General features: G+C 47.9%; 1 protein-coding gene across 5 annotated transcripts in view; it reads left to right on the top strand.

The window, feature by feature from the left end:
* The window catches only part of NBEAL1 (neurobeachin like 1), a 131,700-nt gene that overhangs the window by 11,218 nt on the left and 98,711 nt on the right, over positions 1–21,771 (top strand). For all 5 annotated transcript variants that reach the window (XM_077319201.1, XM_077319204.1, XM_077319205.1 and 2 more), the window contains one exon: positions 17,888–17,979. In XM_077319201.1, the coding sequence (XP_077175316.1) occupies positions 17,888–17,979 (92 nt within the window). The remainder of the gene's footprint in view (positions 1–17,887; positions 17,980–21,771) is intronic.

The following is a 21,771-nucleotide window of genomic DNA, read 5'->3' on the forward strand; positions in this document are numbered from 1 at the left end:
GTGCAAGGTCGTCCCTCACCTATTGTATGGAGTAGAGGTCTGGGGATGGAAGGAAAACATATCTAAACTAGAAACTATTCAAAAGGTGAATCTTGGCCTTCCCCAGGGGAACTCCTTTTATTAGAGCCAGTTTGGTGTAGTGGTTAGGAGTGCGGACTTGTAATCTGACATGCCAGGTTCGATTCTGCGCTCCCCCACATGCAGCCAGCTGGGTGACCTTGGGCTTGCCACGGCACTGATAAAACTGTTCTGACCGGGCAATGATATCAGTGCTCTCTCAGCCTCACCCACCCCACAGGGTGTCTGTTGTGGGGGGAGGAATGGGAAGGCGACTGTAAGCCGCTTTGAGCCTCCTTCGGGTAGGGAAAAGCGGCATATAAGAACCAACTCTTCTTCTTCTTCTTCTATATTATTATTATATTTATATTTATACCCCGCCTCCCCCCGAAGGGGGTATATATTTATACCCCCACCTCCTGCTGTTCTGATGAGGGCAGAAACTGGCCCAACTTCTCTTAGTGCCTGAGGACACGTTGCAATTCTACAATTGAGGAAACACCACAGGTTGGCCACCAGTCTTTTAATATCATGTTATCTAAGGGTCCAGCATGGCATAGCCTTATTAATAGCATTCATGCAAGCTACCCCATCCCCAATTACCTCCAAAATCCAACCGTTAATAACCCCCAACGTAGAGACTGGATCTTCAAAAGAGTTGCCCATATAGAGAGAATGCAAATTTTGAAAATTAAGTCAGCATCATCATTCGAGCAGTTTAAATCTGACCATTGTAGATCCTCTTATCTAATTAAGAATCCTAACCATAATCTCAGAGCCTCTTGTGGCGCAGAGTGGCAAGGCAGCAGACATGCAGCCTGAAAGCTCTGCCCATGAGGCTGGGAGTTTGATCCCAGCAGCCGGCTCAAGGTTGACTCAGCCTTCCACCCTTCCGAGGTCGGTAAAATGAGTACCCAGCTTGCTGGGGGGTAAACAGTAATGACTGGGGAAGGCACTGGCAAACCACCCCCTATTGAGTCTGCCATGAAAACGCTGGAGGGCGTCACTCCAAGGGTCAGACATGACCTGGTGCTTGCACAGGGGATACCTTTACCTTTTTACCTTTAACCATAATCTCAGAGCAGCTTTCATATCCCTTTGTTTCGAAACTTGGTCTTGGCTGGCTGAATGCCAAAAGAATAGTGATTTTGTATTTGTGGTGCACAAGCTCTGGAGGATTTACCCCATTACAAACTTTATTGTTTACGCTCAACCCAGGGCCAGATTTCTCGATGAGATCTTAAGGGGCTCTAACCTTCTCTTTGTTGCTGAAAAGATAATCTATCTTTTATCTGGCTGTGTTGACAGTGTCACATATGAAACCTCCCGATTAGCCTTGGCTGCAAGGAAAATAAGGGCCAACACCGTCCCTGTCAAGGCAGACTCTTTATTCCCTTTATTCTCTTGCATCTCTGTATTTTTGCATGTTGTTTCATAGTTCTGTGGTCTTACGTTTTCTGTCTTTGGCATTTATTTCCTTTAGAAAATGATAGGTAATATATTATAGTCTGTCCACTCGTTCACAGAAGCTTAATGCAATGCAACATCGACTCAAGGGACACGAGGGATACCAAATTATTTTGGGAACCCCCCCCCCCGTGCACTCAAAAGTTTCTGTAGCAAATATAAATATAAATATTTAAATATAAAGATATTGGTTGCTTTGTTGTTCTTGCTCATATAATTGGTTGCCTCCAGCACATCTGTATCTCTTACCTTTCTTGGCACCTACCGAGTGTTTTTGGAAAGCAGGGGGACAGATTGAAGCTGTTACCCAGCAGGGCATCTGATTGGCCACTGGAGATCTGCTTGCCTTTGTAGGTTAAAATAATGTTGTTTTGGTGGCAGCCTTCATCACAGTGTTGGCTTCACCCTCTGAGACTTCTGTTTCCCTGTATATTTTTTTAAATTACCCCTCTTTTTCCCCTGCATCTGTCACTGTGCCCACCACCCATTGTCAGAATTCCAAAGGTGCTCACAAGTTCAGAAGAGTTCTAGACTAGAGCAGCCCTTTTTCACCTTTTGGGCATGGAGGAGCCTCTGAAATGTTTTTTCAGGCTTCAGGGAGCCCTGGAAGTGATGTCAGCTGGCCACGCCTCCCTGCCATGCTCCCTGGAAGTGACATCATGACTCGTGTTAATAGGCAGGTCTGAGGAAGACTGGGGGGGGGGGAGACAAGAGGCGGTTTAAGGCAGGAGTTGGCTTGCAGGCTCTGCCCTCTCCCAGGCACAGCGGGGAAGGGAGAGCAATAGAAGCGTCCGGTTCTTAGTTTGTGGCCGTCTTCATTAACACAAGAGGGGAAAGGCTGTGGACCCCTGGGGGAGGGGTCTGCGGGGGCTCCTGGTTGGGAATCCCTGCTCTGGAGAGTACAGCTGTCCAGTTCCCTGCAGGGTGAGGCTGCCCTGTATTTAACCAAGGGTCACCTGGCCATGGTATGGATTCTACAAACGGAAGCTGGGGTGTCTTTGGGTCTGGTTGAGGCCTGTAAACCGATTTGTGCACTAGAGTCGCTGCCTGTTCCTTGCTGTGTGGGTTAGAGGGAGATCCACCCCAGAGCATAGTAAGTCCTGTGCAAGCTGCATTGCGCACTAGAGTCGCACTCCCTCATTCCTCAGCCTCAGCTTGTGGTGCTCTCAGTTTTCCCCTGAGAGATGCCTCAGAGTGCAGGTCTCTCATTGACTTCCTGAGGTGTTTTGTTGAGAAGCAACAGCTAGTTTATAAGTCTGCTAGAGCAGGGTTAGTCAACCTGTGTTCCTCCAGATGTCCATGGACTACAATTCCCATGAGCCCCTGCCAGCGTTTGCTGGCAGGGGCTCATGGGAATTGTAGTCCATGGACATCTGGAGGACCACAGGTTGACTAACCCTGTGCTAGAGGACCTGGAAGAGTAGGATTTTAGTCTACATAGGCGCAGGTTAAACCAGCAGGAAGGAAAGACGCTGTTGAATACACGATCAGATTGAATCCCGTGTCTTAGAGTGTTGGGCCACTAGCTAGCTGCGTGTCGCCTGTCCCGGATGGCTTCGGCGAGCCCCGTCTCGTTGGATCTGGGAAGTCAAACAGGGTCGCCCCCGGTTAGGACTTGGGTGGGAGCCTGCCAGAGACGTCCAGGAGGCGGCCGATAGCGAACCCCCTCTGTCCACCTCTTGCCTGGGGAAATCTGCAAGGTCACCATAAGCGGGCTATGCCTTGAGGGGGCTCACGCACCATGCACAAACCATGCACCGCTGCCGGCTGGGTGGGCTCTGGAGTGTTCCAGTGTGGTAGCCCAGTAAGTGCAGTGGGACAATGATCGTGCCGTGCAACATCAGGCGCCCCTTCTGCACACCTGCCTCTCAGGCCCTTTTCAGGGTTACTGTCTCACCTTTTGGGGATGGAGCACATACAGAAGACTTGTTGTCGAGGTCTTCCTGCAGCCATTCATCATGCCTAACTAGGCGGGCTACTTCTGTGCTGTACGGTCAAACTTAACAATTATTATTATTATTATTTTATTATTATTATTATTTAATTTCTAGACCGCCCTTCTCCCAATAGGTCTCAGGGCGGTTTACAACATAAATAGTTAAAACACAATAAAATCCCCATAAAAACCCCAATTAAAAGTTACATATAACATATCACATAACATATAGCGGCGGTGGTCACAATTCTGATCTTAGTTCAGCCTGGTGGAGAGAATAATGTTCAGAAGAGGGTGGCACCAATACAATAGATCTAACCATGATCTCGGTGTTAGAGATCTCAATATTGGAGGGGATCCAATATGCTTCTATCTACTGACCAGCCCTTTGTGTAGGCCTAGGCCAGGGGTAGTCAAACTGTGGCACTCCAGATGACCATGGACATCACTGGAGGGCTGCAGTTTGACTACCCCTGGCCTAGACTGTCCAGGTTCATGGTTTTTGTTACTTTCCACCTCTCCTGGAAGGTGTTAAGCAACACACAACAAAAGCTCCGTTCACCACTGGCTATGATTACAAAGCCTGCCTGAAATGGGCCTTACAGAATTGGAGATTTTTGCACCCCCCCCTCCCCCGCAGCATGCTCCCCACTTATTTTGGTTCTGTGTCAAAACCCACAGATCTGAACAAAAGCCACTTTCTGGCCTTAATTTGGTAAGGAACAAGCAGCTTGCCATTTGTATTGTAATTTTTTCTCCCTCCTTCTGCTACTTGTAGGAACTAATTACCCTAAGCCATTTGTTAGCAATTAGAATGTACTTCAATATGCGCAGACACTTCAGTGAAAACAGCCTGAAATGAGGAGGCAACTGGGTGAGATGACGGGGCTGACTCTTAAATAACTGGCAGGGATATTGGAGCGGTTTTGGTTCCCTGAGTGGCCTGGAAAACGGGAAAAGGAAAAGATTACATGAAATGATGGAATCTGGGAGGCTCATGAATTACTAACAACTTATGTCTTAGTGGTAGAATTCTTCTGAATGTGGACAACAGAGAATGCTAGACATTGGTGGACCATTAGTGGGTCATCTAGTCCAACCCCTCCTGGGTCATCTACTCACAACCGTATCGCTCATCCACTGTCACCTGCCACCCCCTTCCTGGAATGAGCCTCTCTGTCAGATGGCTATCCTGTCTTTGTTTAAAAATCTCCAAAGATGGAGAACCCACCACCTTCCGAGGAAACCTGTTCCAGTGAGGAACCGCTCTGACTGTCAGGAACTTCTTCCGGGTGTTTAGACGGAATTTCTTTTGAATTAATTTCATCTCATTCGTTCTGGTCTGTCCCTCTGGGGCAAGAGAGGAAGCTTTGGCACCAAACTGTGGGTTGAAAAGGGTTTGTGAACTGTGGCTTTGGGGAAGACCTAGTTTCAAATCCACCAGCCCCTACAGAGCAATAAGGTTTTTGAGGTATTGGCTTTCCAGAGTCAAAGATCCCGTCATCAGCTGCAAGGAGAATGGAAATCCCCGAGTTTGTTTGCTTTTTGTAGGTTGGTGCTACCTGTAGTAAGTCAGTTTGGACATTGTGGAAGGCGATTTTCGACACATACTTGGGAGTGTGGAGGAAATTCAAGAACCCAGGGTGGGATTCCCAATCTCCAAAGGATTGTCTGTCATGGGATCTCTTTATTCTGCTGAGTGCTGAGGCCAGAATACATCCACTTGTTCTGTTCAGACTTCTTTGTCTTGGCGAGAGCTGTAAGAAATTGCACCGTCTCTGACTGGATCAGCTAAAATTCATCCTTTTGACTGGTCCTGTCCTCCCTCTGGAAGTGCTTTCCCCAAATCATTTTGCTAAGTGGCAATTTCTTAATGGATTAATTGAACTGCAGCTGCTGATTTACACCATGGGTGGTATTGGGGGTGGGTGGGGAAGTACCATATAAAGCCAGATGATTACAATTCTTTTGATCAGCTATCCTGAGCAATCGTCTACTTCTCTGATCAATGCCATATTTGAGTTTGTATGGCCCCCAGATGTAGCTGCACGAAGGGTAGTGTGAGGGGATCTATCAGACAAAAAGAATGATTTTATCTCATTACAGTGAAGTAAAAAAGAATATCCAAGTAGCACATTAAAAACAGATTCCTAAAGTTGCATGCAACATTCCGGTAAAATACAGACCAAGGTTCCAAACTTTCTTACAGATCAGTCACACAAATGCTCTGAAAAAGGGGTCCTCAGTTAACTTACCTGTCTTAACAGGGCTGGGCATTTAACTGAGCCAATTAAAAAAGCCCTAAGATAATTTGGGACAGAAAACTAAGATGAGTAAGAAGGTGGTGATCTAGGTGGGGTGGAGGATTCTGAAAATACCTTGTAGTGGGCACAGATGCTTTGGAGGTGATACTGCCTTTAGCCACCGGTCACAATTGGGTGTCCCGCTATAGAAGCTCCCTGTCCCATAAGACAGTCATGGTGCAGTCTTTGTGGCAAGTATTGGCTGAAGTTAAATATGCAAGAGAGGGACGGGACACCAAGCTGCTTAAAAGAATAAAATAGTTTTATTTAGAAGAGAAAACAACTTTGCATAGGATGAAAGGAAAGAGAGTTCTGGCAGTCTAATTAATTCTGTTTTCTTCTGAGGGCAAGCAGGGAGGAAGTGAGCTCAAAGGAGCAGGAAGTCTCTAAATGGGCCAATCAGGACACAGGAGGAGATGGTTTGTGAAATGCCAGGAGGTTCCTAATCTAAATGTGCCTGTCCTCCAATGCCCCCTGTAGGATATTCTTTATATCCTCTTGAACCTGCATCCTGGGCTGATTCTGCATTTACTTTGTTTTTTCCATTGTGGATACTGCTGAATTCAGATTAATTTGAACTCAGGTCTTCCTCTTCAAACCCCCCCCCCCATTGAAACAATGTGTTCTGAACTCGATTGAGAAAGCTCAGAGCAGGGAGGGGAGCCAATTGCAGCAGGAGTCTTTCTTTTCTTAAACGGGGCTGGGGGGGAGGATTGGAGACAGCAGAGGATTGGAGCGCAGTCACTTTAAGACAAGCCTTGCAACTGGGAACCAGGAAGTCTTTGAACTGATTCCCTGGCCAGTCAGGGAAGACTCATTTGCTATGAGGCATGGAGAAAGAAGTTAATTCACAAAAAGCAAAAATCTGCACACTTCCTGATGCCGTGCTTTCAAATATCGAGGCTTATATCTACTTGTGGATATCCCGGGGGAAAGGTAGGGTCACTCTGGATTAATCATGCATGTTGCAGAGGGAAAGTTTAAAGTGCCCAAAATCAAAATGGAAATCGAATTCTGTGTAGACAGGAGGGATTTATTCGAACTGGCAGTGGGATTCGTCATGTTCAGCTGTTGATGCTTGGCTTGGCTTCCTATGAGGTGCCATATTAAAAAAATAACACCCTTCTTTTGAATTTTCTTTTTGAAAAATTCCATTAGTCTAGGAGTATTCTCCTGCGACAGAGCTTAAGATATGCTCCTTCTAAGAGAGCGTGGGAATCGCCTCCTACTGCTTTTTGGCAAAGTGTACAGAGTGGTGTTTCCCATCATGCACCTCTCAGAATCCCTGGTTAAGTTTTAGCGATGAAGTAATTTTTATAGCCGGAGGAGAGAGCTTCCAGCTCAATGGAGCTATTGTTGGTGGAAGGAAAAGCAACGTTTCTTAGGAACCTAAGGAATCCTGGAATTACAGATCTCTTCGGCCTTCTTCTCCTCCATAAACCAGGTGGATTAGATTTGGGCAAACTCACGAAGGGAATTCACATGACACAAGTAAGAGGGCTTTGGAAGCAGAAAGGCAAAAACTGTAGTGAACTCAACCAAACAAAACACTTTTAGACCTCTGAGTCCTGTTTAACCAGGGGGACTCTATTAGAAAACTCTACAGTGATTTACTTTATTTGTAGACCACTTTTCCCCTCAGTGGGGACTGAAAAGGGCTTACAACAGTGGTCCCCAACCTTTTTATCACCGGGGACCGGTCAACGCTTGATAATTTTACTGAGGCCCGGAGGTGGGGTAGTCTTTTGCTGAGGGACATTGCCACCTGAGCCCCTGCTCCACTTGCTCTCCCGCTGGCTTCCTGCCACCCGCTGGGGGGTGCTGCCAGCAGCAGCTGCGCAGTGCCACGCCAAGGGGGAGCCCCAACCATGATGGCCGCTGGAGAGCACCAAAGGTAAGCCAGCGGCAGAGTGACAGGGCAGCCCCCGAGGCAGCAGCCAGGGAGGAGGATGGGGAGGAGCTGCGGCCCGGTTCCGACTGATCCATGGACTGGGACTGGTCCCCGGACCGGGGGCTGGGGACCACTGGCTTACAAGACAATGGCAGGCCCACGTAGAGCGAGTTACAGTAGTCTAGTCTGGAGGTGGGAAAGCTGCTTTGAGACTCCTTCAGGTAGAGGAAAGTAGGGTATAAAGCCCAAGACCATTAACACTCTCAGATCTTTGTTGCCCCCATTCCCATGCAGGAGCACAAATCCAGGGTGAACGAGGTGTATTGGGCCAAATGCTCCCCCATGCAGGAGCAGGAAGAGGTAGGGCAGTGGTTCTCATTTGGGATATCCTGGCCCGTTCTTTGGGGTCTCCAGGTTGGTTGCCGCTGCTGCAACCGCAAGCAGCAGTGGCCGGTGGTAGTGGCCAGCGCCGGTGGGCGCTAGTGAGCGTTGGCGGGCAGCAGCATTGCAATGCCTGCCTCCACGCTGCTCGACTGCTTTGCACTTGTGCGCCCCCCGCCCTCTGCCACATTTGGGTTTGCGAGGTAAGAGCGGTTGAAAACCGCTGAGGTAGGGCAACCTGCCCTGGCTCCAACTCCAGCCTGCAGCCCAGCGTGAAGCCTCTAGTGTGGAAACGGTGCAACTGTTCTTCCTCTTCTTCCTCCTGCTATATTTCTTCCCACCTTCCATCCCCTCTGTGAGCTCCAAGATTTAAAAAAAGAGAGAGGAAAAGATGGCAGAGAACGCGACGGGATGCAGGGCCCATTTGTTACTGCGTTCAGTCTTGGAGACGCGTAGCAATGGGTTGGAACTGAGTGCTGGGGGCCCTCGGACATGTGAGGCGTCCAGCGGGAAATCAGGTGCATGTGCTTTCCGGAGGGAAGCAGCCCCCCCCCCCAGAGGAGCTTATAGCTGGAAACTGTTCTGTGGCTGGCCTGTGCCGATGTGTGTCTGCACACAAGACGTCAGTGAACAACAGTAGCAAGTACAACTATGTTTCCTTCTGCCCATGTTGAGAGGAGAGATGGCAATGAACACGAGTCCATCTTTTGGAAGGGCTCTGCTCTAGCAATGTACACCTTGGGAGCTCCCCTAGCATCCAGGATGTTATCAGGCAACTCCTTGGTGTGCAGGGCTTAGAACAGTAATTAGGTAAGTAAATGTCCTGATTGGTGTGAAATGCAGAGTTCACCTTTGGTTGAAAGGTTGAGTCAGGACACACAACCACCTTTTCCGTATGAGAAATACCGAGGTCTCTGTTGATAGAGTGCCCCGAATTCTGAAACCTGCCTAGTCGATGTAGCAGGGAATGCATATAGAACGCCCTCCGTGCCATTAACACATCTGCTTTCTCAAAATAAACTATGGCCGTTGAGATGTGAATAGGTCCACTTACCGTGTTCTGAAGTGATCTGTGATCATCGTAAACAATTCCCTCTTCAACATTCCTTTGCTTTCTGAGATGGTTTCTCAACTCTGCCAATCTGCTTGAATGTTGGCTGTTCCTTTTACGTGTTCTGCTCTTATGGACTTTAGATTTCATTCTGCCTAAAGCAGAACCTTGAGTGCTTCTTTGTGAAGGCCCACTTTGCAGCTACATTGTCTGTCAAAGTCTTGTTGAATTTCTCACAAGCAGACGGTTTGGTGAAAAGAAATCTCTTTATTGAAGAAATATTCGTACAGGTGCAGGGAATCTCCTTGCTGAAACTCAATTGCAATGAACCCAGCACACCTATATGGGAATTGTCATTGTGATTTAAGCTTTGGTTCAGTACCCTAACTTAGACTTTGGCGTTTTCACAGACACACAATAATGCATTTTCAGTGCACTGTGTGAAATGGCAAAACCCACTTGCAAACAGTCACTGATGTGAATGGAACCTGAATTGTTTGGTATGTGCTAAAGGTTCCTATGAGAAGGCAGTGGCTTAGGGTTGTGCAACTCGGCTGTCAAAGTGTCCAGCGCTGCACTGTGGGGGGGGGGAGGCGCCAGCTGGCTCTGCTTTGGGCTGATCCTGCGTTGAGCAGGGGGTTGGACTAGATGGCCTGTATGGCCCCTTCCCATTCTGGGATTCTATGATTCTCCAGACCATTTATTTGATCTCGGGATCATTCTTTAAGTTGACTAGAATAGAAGTTTAGTGATCGGTTCCACTGGGAGTCAGGTTTGACTCAGTTTCCAAATTGCCACGTGAAGCATTTCTTCCCCCAGCCCAGTGTGGAACGTCACACTGAAAATAGCCCCCGGGCTGATCCTGCTTTTGTTTGCGGCTGCCGGCACTTCCTGGTGCCGCTATAAACAGTGGTGAACTTTGTTCTTCTAATTGTGCAGAAACCCACGAAAGACTACGCAAAGTGTCCAGACTGCGGGTGGACCTGTGCGGAAACCCGATGGAAATAACTTGCCAAATTTACCAAGTTGATTGGTTTGCTTAAAAAAAAAAGTAAGAAAGAAAAGAAAAAGGAAACATTCAGATGCTGAAATCCTCCTCCCCTGGCTCAGTTGACTGGCATTCTCACCCATTAAGTCGGTTTCCAGCAGCTAATGTCAGGTGATTCATTTTTTCCTCACACTTTGTCTGGCGCTTTCAAAAAGAACAGTGGCTCTGCTGTGGAGCCCTTGTCCCGGCCTTCCCACTCCGAATGACACGACCTTGGTCTGGAAAGAAAAGCTGGTGATCCCAAATCCCTCTCTTGTGCAGACTGGTTTCAAAGTTTGTTCCAAAAAGGAAGCATTAGAGCAGGGTAGTCAAACTGCGGCCCTCCAGATGTCCATGGACTACAATTCCCAGGAGCCCCTGCCAGCATTCGCTGGCAGGAGCTCCTGGGAATTGTAGTCCATGGACATCTGGAGGGCCGCAGTTTGACTACCTTTCTGTTGCCTGGCAAATATAATTTTTGGGTTAGCTGGTACCAGAAGTGCCGTGATTGGCTCTGAGTCAGGAAGTTTAGGGGGGATGTGGAGAGAATAGTTAGAGGGTGTCGTTTTCTTCTTCCTGGACCTTGGAACCAGCTAGTGGCGTGAATTCAGAACAGACACAAGGCACTGCTGACTTGCAGCAGATTTGTTCAGGCCTGGCCTCTCAGACATTTTCATGACGTTGTCTCTGAGGAAGTGGGCGAGGGACTTGAAAACGGTAGTCAAGAGAATGCATTTATTTATTTGGTTTCTGTCCCATCCTCCGAGCAGGCTGGCTCGCATCATTCACCTAAAATAATTGGAAAACTTCATTCAATTAATAACAGTTAAAATTGATTTGCAGCAGCAGTTCGTTTAGGTCTTGGATCTTGGTATCAACTAGCAGCTCCCACAGTCCCAGTAAGTGACCAGTTTTCCAGAGCTGGAGTGTGTGCAGCCTGCCACCCCAACCACGTACCGCCGGCACGGACATCGCCTTAGGAATCTGCCTCTGCAGCACTTTGTTCCGTATCTTCCTGATTGCGTTGGGAGGGTGCAAGGGAAGAGTTTCGCTTCTAATTTCCCAAATGCGTGCCCTGTGACCTTTCTCTTTAATCTTCTTAGGCATGGCTCGCAGGGATGGTGTTTTCCACAACTGCAGAAAGAGAGCAGACATATTTTTTAAGCCTCTTTTTTTCCCCGTAGGGTTGAAAAGATTTTTTAACAAGCTAAACAAAGGGAACTAGAACTATTTCCTGCAGAAGCCATCCTTGATTGTAGCTAAACTATTAAGAAGTCCAGGAAATGGACAATGACTGTAATAGCTTATTAAGTTAGCAGACTCCATCTGTTGTTGCTTACAAGGTTCAGAGCGACTTGATCTTTCGACACGAGACTCCCAAAATACGCTGTGTGTTCTTCATGGCGATGTCATAGATCAGGGGTGGCCAAGCAGCAGCTGTCAGCCGTCCATGAACTACAATTCCCATGAGTCCCTGCCAGCAGCATGCAGATGCAGTCTCAAAGAAGATTCTTTTATTGTAGTAAGGACCCAGGGTCAATACTTAGTGTTGATAAATTCCAGGTGGGACTTAGAGATCTGCTACTACTACAGTCAATCTGCAGGTGACAGGGATTAATTCCTGTGGAGGAAATGGTTGCTTTGGAGTGTGATGACATTGTACCATGCTGAGGCCCCTCCCCGTCCTAAACCCCACCTTCTCCAGGCTCTGCCCCCTGAATCTCCAAGGGTTTCCAGTCCACAGCCAGCAGCCCTATCTGTTCCACATAATATATTTCCGTTAAGGCCTTGGAGGAGGAGTGTGTCTCATGGCTTAAGTGCCACTCAGCGCTTAACACCCACCCAGGGCGGCTGTCCCACTCAGTGTCTCCTCCTTACCTTACCTTACAGGCTTACCTATCTGTCCAGAGGCCAGCCAATTGCCTTCGGTCCCCCACCCCTGCCCACCCCTCCTCCTTTGAGGCTCGGAGGCTGCAGATCCCTGCCACGTGAGAGCTGCCCCTGCCAGTGAGTTCCCAAACATCTGCCTGCAGCCTTTCCAGGGCCTCAGGGGAAGGGGAGGGCAGCCGTAGACTTCTTCCACCTCCGCCCCCCCCCCAATCTAGCACCCGTTGTATTCCTGAATACAACAGGCTTATACATAAAACTAGTTGGAAAGACCACTGCATGCAGAAATGCAGCAGGCACTACCGAGAGGAAGGGGGAGAAGCAGGGCTGGGGAGGCACAGAGAGGTCTCCTCACCGCCTGGTCATCACCCCTGTCCCAGGTGGCAGGTCGAGGGTGTGTCAGTGGTGGTGGCAGCGGTCCCTGGGTGGGTTGCGGCTGGCCGGGTCTCTACCTGCACCGCCTTCAGTGCACTGGTGGCCGTGCATGCTCCTTTTGTGCCTTTGCGCTGCTGGCACCTGCGTTCTTCCAGTGGTGCAGCCACGGCCTCCCGGTGTCCGCTGGCACAGGAGCCTCGGCTCCACCACGGCCTCCTCTTGACCGCCACCACCTTCTTCACGGCGGCCGCTCCTCCTTGCGGCCGGCGCCAGGTCGTTCTCAGTGCCACATGCTTCTGGCCGCCGTGGCATCCTCACTGCCTCTGTGACCTCCTCCTCGGTGGCGGCGCCTTTCTGCCTCTATGGCCTCCTTCAGGGCACCTGTGCCTTCTGTGCCGGGGCCTTCCTGCTGCGGCCTCATTCTCTGGGTGGCTTTGTGCTCTCTGCCGCCTCCGCCTCCCTATTCCCATGGCCGGTGGCTCCTGCTAGGGCAGGTTGGGTTCGAATCTGGACGCTGCCCGGCGGCCAAACATGCACCGTCCCCCAGGCAGTTTCCAAAATTTATAGAAGAACCATGGATAAGGATGTGATCCTACTTCTGACAACATGCTGAAGCTTCCAAAGACTCCTATTGGTGGAATCCCCCTCCCCCCCCGGCCAATGGCTGCTCTTGCTCAGAATTCCGCACCCCCCTCCCTTTAGGCCTGTTGGGAAAGATTCTCCAATAGGCCCAGACGGAGGAGAGGGAGGGGCTTCCTTCCACTAGCAACACAGGGGAGCCTGGGGGCATGGACATGCATCCCTGCTGAGTTTTCTTCCTCCTGTGTTTTTGTGAACTACAACTGAGTTCGAGGGGACCGATTGGCTGTTTTAGCAAAGAATTATCCTATGGCTGTATTTGGATGTTGTGACACAGTTTACTCATTTAACAGAATTAACTTTATATTTCCACTGTCATGGTGGTAGTTCTTATGTCTGACGAAGGGTGCTTGCACTCGAAAGCTTATGCCTTGAATAAATCTTTGTTGGTCTTAAAGGTGCCACTGGACTCTGATTTAGGAAAGTAGACAGTGAGACTTTGGGCCCCATGAAATCGACCAGGTTTTAATCTTTGTGTAAAATTTCATTGGCTTTCTTAAACAGCGGAACCATGAGATTTTATGTTAGAATGAAAAATTGAGTTAGATTTGAAAAGGTGCCCAATTGATTAATTTCTTTTAGCTCCAACAGATGGTCTGACTTGCCCCTTCCAACTCTGTGATTCTATGACTGTTCCTGTGGAATTTGTAGTCTTTGTGTGAGTGTGGTGCATGGGGTGTAGTGGTTGGAGTGGGGAGACCCCAGGTTCAAATCTCTACCCTACAGTGAAGCTCACTGAATTACCCCCTTGGGCTAGGTAAGGGGTCCCCAATCTTTCTGAGCCCCTGGGAACATTTGGAGTTCCAGCACAGCATAGTGGACAGAGCCACAAAATGGCTACTGCTGCTAAAGCAACATTTAAAAAATCTGCGAATTAAGGGTAAAAGTGCCACCTGACCCATCTCGCTCTCTAAAAACAATTGGGGGGTGCCAACAAAAGGAGATGGCAAGCCCCACGGGGGGGGGACTCATGGGCTAGCCAAGGGGCTGGCAGGGGCTCATGAGAATTGTAGTCCACGGACATCTGGAGGACCACAGGTTGACTACCCCTGGGCTAGACAATCTCTCAGCCACACCTATCTCAAATGGTGGTAGTAAGGGTCACATGTAAGGAGGAGAGAACTGTGGGGCTTTACGCACCGGGATCTTTGTTGCAAATTGGTCACTGAATGAAAAATCGCCATTTAAAATAGTGGAATTCGTCGTTATGCATACCTGCCTTTGTAGTGGAATCCAGTTGCGTTTTGTAGCGTTTCCCACAGGCTTCCGGTCTCGGCAGAAATCGCTAGAAAGGAAGCGCTATTGCCGAGCTCATCCCGCCCCTGGCCGTCAAGCAGCCAATGGGCAGCCGTTAGCATGCTCCCAAACAGCCCCTTTCCCTTTAAGAAAGGTTTTTTTTAAAAAAAAAAAACAGACCCATTGTAACGAATCTGTGTAGATTCGTTGCAACGGAGAGACCCATCCAGCTGCCTGGGGTGTTTGAGCTGTCGTTTGATCGTTTGATCATTGCCACGCTGCCTCCGAGTGAAACCCCCCCCCCCTCTCACGGGCCCAATTTTCGGCTGAATGACTGTGTAAAAAATAAAGTGACTGCTTAGTAGTGTGCTTAGTGACTGAAGTGTGCTTAGTGACTGAAGGGGAGGGACTGAAGCCGGGGAAGCCTCTGTTTGAGCTGTCATTTGATCGTTGCCACGCTGCCTCCGAGTGAAAAAAAAAATCCCCCCTCCCCCCCTCTCACGGGCCCGATTTTCGGCTGAATGAATGTGTAAAATGTGTGTGCTTAGTGACTGAAGGGGAGGGACTGAAGCCAGGGAAGCCTCTAAACTGAAAGAGGCTCGCTGGTGCGTTTATCCCCGCTCGCTCGGAGAAAAAAAAAATGGCGAACAGTTCGCCGGAAGTTTGGAGGACAGGCTCAGGAGGAGGGACTTTGAAGAAACTGCAACAATGTTAACGCACAGGTCTTTTTCGCTAGTGTTGCAGATTGGTTGCAGGAGTGTATCGCTTTCCGGAGGGTGAATCCACTTTTGGGGATTTCCCTGAAAGCGCTACAAGGAAGTGCTTTTTGCAGATTGGTTTCAGGTGTGTGGCAGATTGTCGACGACGTTGTGCAAAACAGCAAATCAGTAGCGTTTTCAATTGGCAACCATTGTGCTATTTTGAAGGCGTGCAAAAAGCCCCTGTGTATTACCCACCTGGTATATCTCAAAGTTGACAGATCATCAAGAACTCCTGTTTGTTTTTGCTTTCTCTATACCGGGAACCTTTCCCCTTTATTCAGAGACTGGCTCTATGGGATTCTTAAAAAAACACCTGTGTCATTTTCCGGGTCTTTAATTCCTCATGTCCTGATGACTTCATAATATGTTAGGTTTGTTATCAAAAACAAGGGTTTTTTGGCTTGCGTATCAGTTGTTCTCTGAGAATAGTAGCATGAGTAGACTTTAGAAGGGTTTCACTTTGCTTAAGATGACATTGGTAGGTAGAAGAACACAAGAAGAGCCCGGCTGGATCAGACCAACGGTCAAAGAATCATAGAACCAAAGCGTTGGAATGAGACTATGATTCTGTGACCGTTGGTCATGACACAACACGGAGGCCGAGGACTTCCCCTGATATTGCCTTCTGGCTCCGGGATTCAAAGGTTGATGCCTTCTGATGCCACCACCTCAGCTCTGTTAGAGTTGTTCTCACTGAGCAGTTTTGCCAGAGCTCTCTTAGCTCCACCTCCCTCACAGGGGGTCTGTTGTAGGGAAAGGAAGGGAAGGCGACTGTAAGCCACGTTGAGAAACCTTCAGGTAGTGAAAAGCAGGGTATAAAAAGCAACTCTTCTTCTAAGTGGGACTTTGAACTTGGCTTCTTCAGATCCTGGTTGGAAATTGTAACCCCACTATTATCTCTACCAGACACCTGCTTTCAGCCCTTCTGGGCAATTCTGCCGCCTCCCTCCTTTGATCACTCTCTTCAGCTGTGTCAGCTAATTTCAATATTTGTTCCTATCCAAGATTTGTGTGGACTTGCTGGCAGGGGCTCATGGGAATTGTAGTCCATGAACATCTGGAGGACCCCTGGAGTACAGTCCCGAGTATCTTATGTCTGTATGTTTTAAGGAATGGGCCTGTTGATTTGTTTTAAATTTCTTTAAGAATCTGCCAAATTTCAAGACATAAGTTCCACATAATATATTTCTGGTAAGGCCTTGGAGGAGAAGCGTGTCTCATGGCTTAATTTATTATTTTATTTTATTCATTTATTCAATTTCTTATTAAGTTATTTTAATTAATATTCTATTTTAGTTAATATTGCTGCAGAACATGCTTAGATGATTAAGAGGACATAGAAAAAGTGTGTGTTATTAAGAAGAGTCACTGTAACATTGACCCCACCGCCTGAGCCCCTGCTCCACTCCGCTTTCCTGCTGGCGCCCCTGACTTCCCGCTGCCCACTGGGGGGTGCTGCCAGCAGCAGCTGTGCAATGCCATGCCAAGGGGGAGCCCCAGTCATGGCGACCGCGGGAGAGCACCAAAGGTGAGCCAGTGGAAGAGTGGCAGGGCAGCCCCAAAGGCAGCATCCAGGGAAGAGGACGAGGAGGAGCCGTGGCCCGGTACCGACTGAACCACGGACCGGTCCCGGTCTCCGGACCGGGGGTTGGGGACCACTGCTTTTTACCATCCCTCTTTTAGTTGCTCACATTATACCATCTCTCTTTTAGTTGATTCAACATATAAAAGTGCAGTTCTTAGAACGCTTTCCCAGGCGTAAGCCCTACTGAATAGACATGCGTGGCATCTTGAGTAGTACTGCTTTGGTTTGCTATCTTATATGACGTACAAACATTGGTTTATCTATTGTTTCTGGCGGAGGTTCAGCAGAGGCTCATGTGTAGATCTTTCCCCAGAGTTTGCTTCCTCAGATTCCTTTTATATGAGATGCCACAGATGGAAACCAAGATATATGAAAACAGGAGATAAAGGCCATCTTGGGGGTAGGGGGGAGAATCCTTCTTGGGGGGCCCATCAGATTGTGATTTGCTTTTGCTGCTGTGGTAGCTTCTTTTCCTTCCTCCTTTCCCATTTAGCATACGACTTGTTCTGCCAGGAATCCATGGGCTTCGTTGGGTCTTTTATTTCATCACTTGGGGGGGGGGGGCTGCATAGAAGCTGCGAGTGGCACAGTTCTGGTCGCGGCCACTGGGATTAGTAGTGCAATATGAATTTTGCAGTGTGGATTCATTTTGAGGGGCTTAAAAATGTCAGCAGCCCATGGAGACCCATAAGGGGTACAATTGTAAAGATATGGACATTGGGGGAATTAAAAAAACACTTTGGGAATCTTATAATCTTTCAGGGATGCTTGGCCGTGTTATACACGAAGCTGCCTTCTACCGAATCAGACCCTTGGTCTGTCAAGGTCCGCATTGTCTACTTCAGCGGTAGTCAAACTGTAGTCCTCCAGATGTCCATGGACTACAGTTCCCATGAGCTCCTGTCAGTACATGCTGGCAGGGGCTCACGGGAATTGTAGTCCATGGACATCTGAAGGGCCGCAGTTTGACAACCCCTGGTCTACTCAGATGGCCAGGGTCTCTCCAGGGTCTCAGGCTGAGTCTTCTACCTGATCCTTTTTACTGGAGATGTTTGGGATTTGAGCCTCCTGTGTGCTAAGCAGATGCCCTTCCCCTGAGCCATGCCCCCTCCCATTTCCTGAAATAGCTTGATTGACAGCCCTTTTAGGAAGTAGACTTACATAAAGACTTGTATCCGTAGCTCAGCAGCCTCCTTTCTTGTGGCAGGGAAATTACCGGGGGGTGTGCATGAATCCTTAAACATCGACTGAACAATAAATAACATTAAAACTGATTTAATTGTCTTCACAGAAAGATCCAGACTACTTGAAACTCTGGTTGGACAGCTTTGTGTCTAGTTATGAGCAGTTTCTAGATGTGGACTTTGAGAAGCTGCCCACGAGGTATGTACAAACAAGCCTTTGTGTCGGTGCCCTAGTGAATTGAGTGTGGATGACCCGATTGTGTGTACGCAAGTGTGTATCCTCTGATCTGTAAAGATAAATTGTGCATGGGGAGCTTTTCCACACTACAGGTGACTGTGCGTACTCTTCACACACGGAAATGCAACACAAAGTTGCTAATGGCCTGCTCTTATGCCCTACTGGGGCTGTATCCGTCATGGCCAGGTCCTGTTGTTCATCTGACCTCTAATAGGAAAACAAGAAAATCAGGTGGACTCTAGGGCAAGACATGTGCCCACCTAAGCACACTTTGTGCCTTAAAAAAATGCAACTTCTTATGACATCTACATCAGTTCTCGTGTATCTTTAGTTCCGACACTGAAGATCAGTCACCAGTTAAATCTCCCAGAAATCAGCGATGACCCAAGGTAATCCTGTGCAGCAGATAAGCCCCATCTCTGTGTAAAGATGTTTTCTCTCTTCCACAATGGCAGTTTTTGATTGTCCTGGCTAACCTTGTTTTCAAAGCTGGTTTTGGGACTGGAAAGTTATGCAGCAAAGTAAACATTCTTGTTTGGGCAGAACCAGGAAATAAGCTCTCTTTTTAAATGTACTCATTGCCTCTAAGAGGGATTTCAGGTGAGCTGGTGATGCTAACTGAATGTTCAGGTTGATGATTTCAGCCTGTTCACTATAAATATGACTCCCAGATCTATTTCTGTGGTTCTCATCTCTGGCTCTTAAATGAACTACAGCCTGTTTTGCAAAAGTTTGTGGTCCACCCTGTTAGAACTTTGCTTTTAAGCAAATACATTTGGATGATAGAGACATGGGGGGAAATCTAGTTCCATGCCTACTGGGCTGAAATGAACATTCTTTTGTTCATCTGTTTTGAAGGCTGTTCAGATAGAGTCCCACCACTGTGGTAGACGTGAGCATTTGTTGCTGAACAAAAGGGAGCAGCCCCATGAAGTGAAATGAAGGGAGAGGACGCTTCCTGAAACTTGCATGTTTAAGGGTGTTTTGCTTATCCATATTCTATCATTAGGGATAAAACTAGAATTAGGGTCTGTTTATATCACTTGGGTTTTGACCATTCCGTTGTATTGTTTTCCTATGTTGCCTTTTTAAAAAAAGCTTTTGAACACGGGCAGACTGATCTCTGTACCTACAATTAGCCTATTCAGTCCCCCTTCGCAAGGAGAAGTAAAGGGAAGCAAACTATCTCCTGGTGTCCCAGAGAGCCCCCCCCCTTCACCTCACGGGAACAGAATGGAAAATGCAAAACCGAGTGAGAAGCTGTTAAGTGGCAATGCAGCCAAATGTGCCGGAGCCTGGTCCTTCCTTCCCCTGCAGGACTCTCACTGACTGGTTAGTGGCAACCTGAAGGAAGCAGGTTACACCAGGAGTAACGGAATGATTGAGCCACCCGGTGTAGGTAAAATATGCTAAACCATGGGAGGTGAAGTGGTTATGAATATTTATTACTCTGCTTTCCAAAAAGATAAACAGCAGAGTCAGATATAATAATCCACAAGAACTAGAGGTGTCTCATGCAAGAATATCATCCTTGTTCCTAAATATACATGAGAATTGAAGCACTCAAAGAGAATTTTCACAAAAATGGAAAGTTTCCACAAGCACCCCAGTGGCAGGGTTCTCAAGATAATCCCCTCATCAGAATCTATTGGTGTATCGGCGTCTGAGAGCTCACCGAGAAGCGTAGCCCTTCCATGGTGCTCAGACAGGAATGATACTCCTGCGTCAGTCTCCGCTAGTTCTTGTGGATTGTTATATCTGGCTCTGCTGTTTATCTTTTGGGAAAGTGGAGCATTAAATATTCATAACCACTTTGCCTCTTACGGCTTATTATATTTTTACCTCCACCAGGAGGGAGGTGTGCAGCAGGGGTGGCCAACCGTGGCTCTCTAGATGTCCATAGACTACAATTCCCATGAGCCCCTTCATGGACAGAAACAGGGCTTGTGGGATTGTTTTCCTCACCCTCACATCTTCAGGAATTATAACCGGGTGTGTGTGTGGAGGGATGAAGTTCAACATATGGTTTCCAAGCTTCAGCTGGCCCCTGGAAATATCCCGCTATCTCCAGGCAACCAGGATCAGTTCTGCTGAAGAAACCGGATGCTTTGGAGGGTGAACACGCTGGCATTACAACCTTGCTGGGGTCCTTGCCCTCCCCAGGGTCTGACCCCCCCCCAATCACCAAGAATTTCCCAACCCAGAACTGTCAGCCCTGGTTGTAAACTACCGTGGGGACCACTGGGATGGGCCTAAGGGAGTCAAGGGATGTGTTTGCCTGCCCCAGAGTCGTCTTCAACAGATTACTCAAAGGGGCAAACAAGCATGAATGCTCTGGGAATCATACATTAAGATGCTGTTGGTGGTTTCTCTCTCAGCAACTAGCATTTTTCGTAAAAACATGGCAAAAGATTAAAGGGGAGGGCACCGCTGTGAAAACAGTATCTGTTCTAGGGTAGTGTACTATTGTTTTTTGAGCGCTCAATAGAAAAATCTGCATTTTTTTTTGCTATGAGATTAATTGCAGATTAAAGCTGCAGCCCCACATATAGGATTGGACTGGCCTGGGAAAAGATGTACAGAGATAATATCTCGGCAGCTGTCAAGGCGAGGGAGGATTGCTTTAGCGTCTTTGAGAGACGGGGACAAGTAGCTTCTCGTTGCATCATCTGTTCTGTCTGTTGGCAGGGTGGATGGAATACATTTACACAGATAGATCCCCACACAGAGTAAATAATCCAAGAGGCTTGTGGCACCTTAAAGGACCAGTGCGTTTGTTAAAGCATAAACTACGTATCTGTGTGTTCCCATTACATTTCAGGTTATCCCTTCCCCCTCTTTTTTTTTGCTTTCCGTGATGACCACCATACGTAAGGTGGTACTTCTCAGTCTAATGCTGTGTTTCCATGGGGTGCGTTTCGTAAGACAGGTGAAGCTTTGGGTTCTAAAGTGGAGGATCCTGACAGCTACAAATTGCACGGGTTTATAACTGTTGTTTATTTTATTTATTTTATTTATTTATATTTATATACCGCCCTCCCCCGAAGGCTCAGGGTGGTTTACAGGGAACAGGAAACAGATACAGATAACGTATCTGTGATAACAGCAATAGCATTACAACAACAATAACCTTAACATGATAACAGCAATAATAATATGATAGAACTGCAAAGGAGCCTCAGCTCAACTCTTACTGGGATCCAGTGGGTTAGGCAGATCAGTGGCAGTTTAGGGTTTAGAGATCCGGTAGCATCTTTGGCTAAATTCAGGTGGCCAGCTGTGCTGGTCTGAAGTAGCAGAACAATGTTTGAGCCCAGGGGCACCTTTCAGAGCAACAAAGTTTTAGTCTAGGTGGGAGCTTTTGTGTGCACTCCCACTACCTCAGGTACAATTTATTGGAAATCACCAGCCGAATATATGCGAGAGTAAATTAGGAGTACATTTTAGTCTCTCCTTATATATGTAGTCTGATCATTTCTGTTCCATTGTCCAAGGAAGTGTGCCTGCACACCAAAGCTCACACCTTGAATATAACTTTGTGGGTCTTCAAGGTGTCCTGGACTCTGACTTTGTACAGGTTAGCTGTTGGTCTATGAATACCCATGATCTAGTAATCGGGGTAGTTAAATTGCAGCCCTCCAGATGTCCATGGATTACAATTCCCATGAGCCCCTGCCAGCAAATGCTGGCAGGAGCTCAAGGGAATTGTAGTCCATGGGCATCTGGAAGGCCGCAGTTTGTCTACCCCTGATC

Source organism: Paroedura picta, chromosome 2 (assembly GCF_049243985.1).
Source record: "Paroedura picta isolate Pp20150507F chromosome 2, Ppicta_v3.0, whole genome shotgun sequence".
Lineage (NCBI taxonomy): Eukaryota > Metazoa > Chordata > Lepidosauria > Squamata > Gekkonidae > Paroedura > Paroedura picta.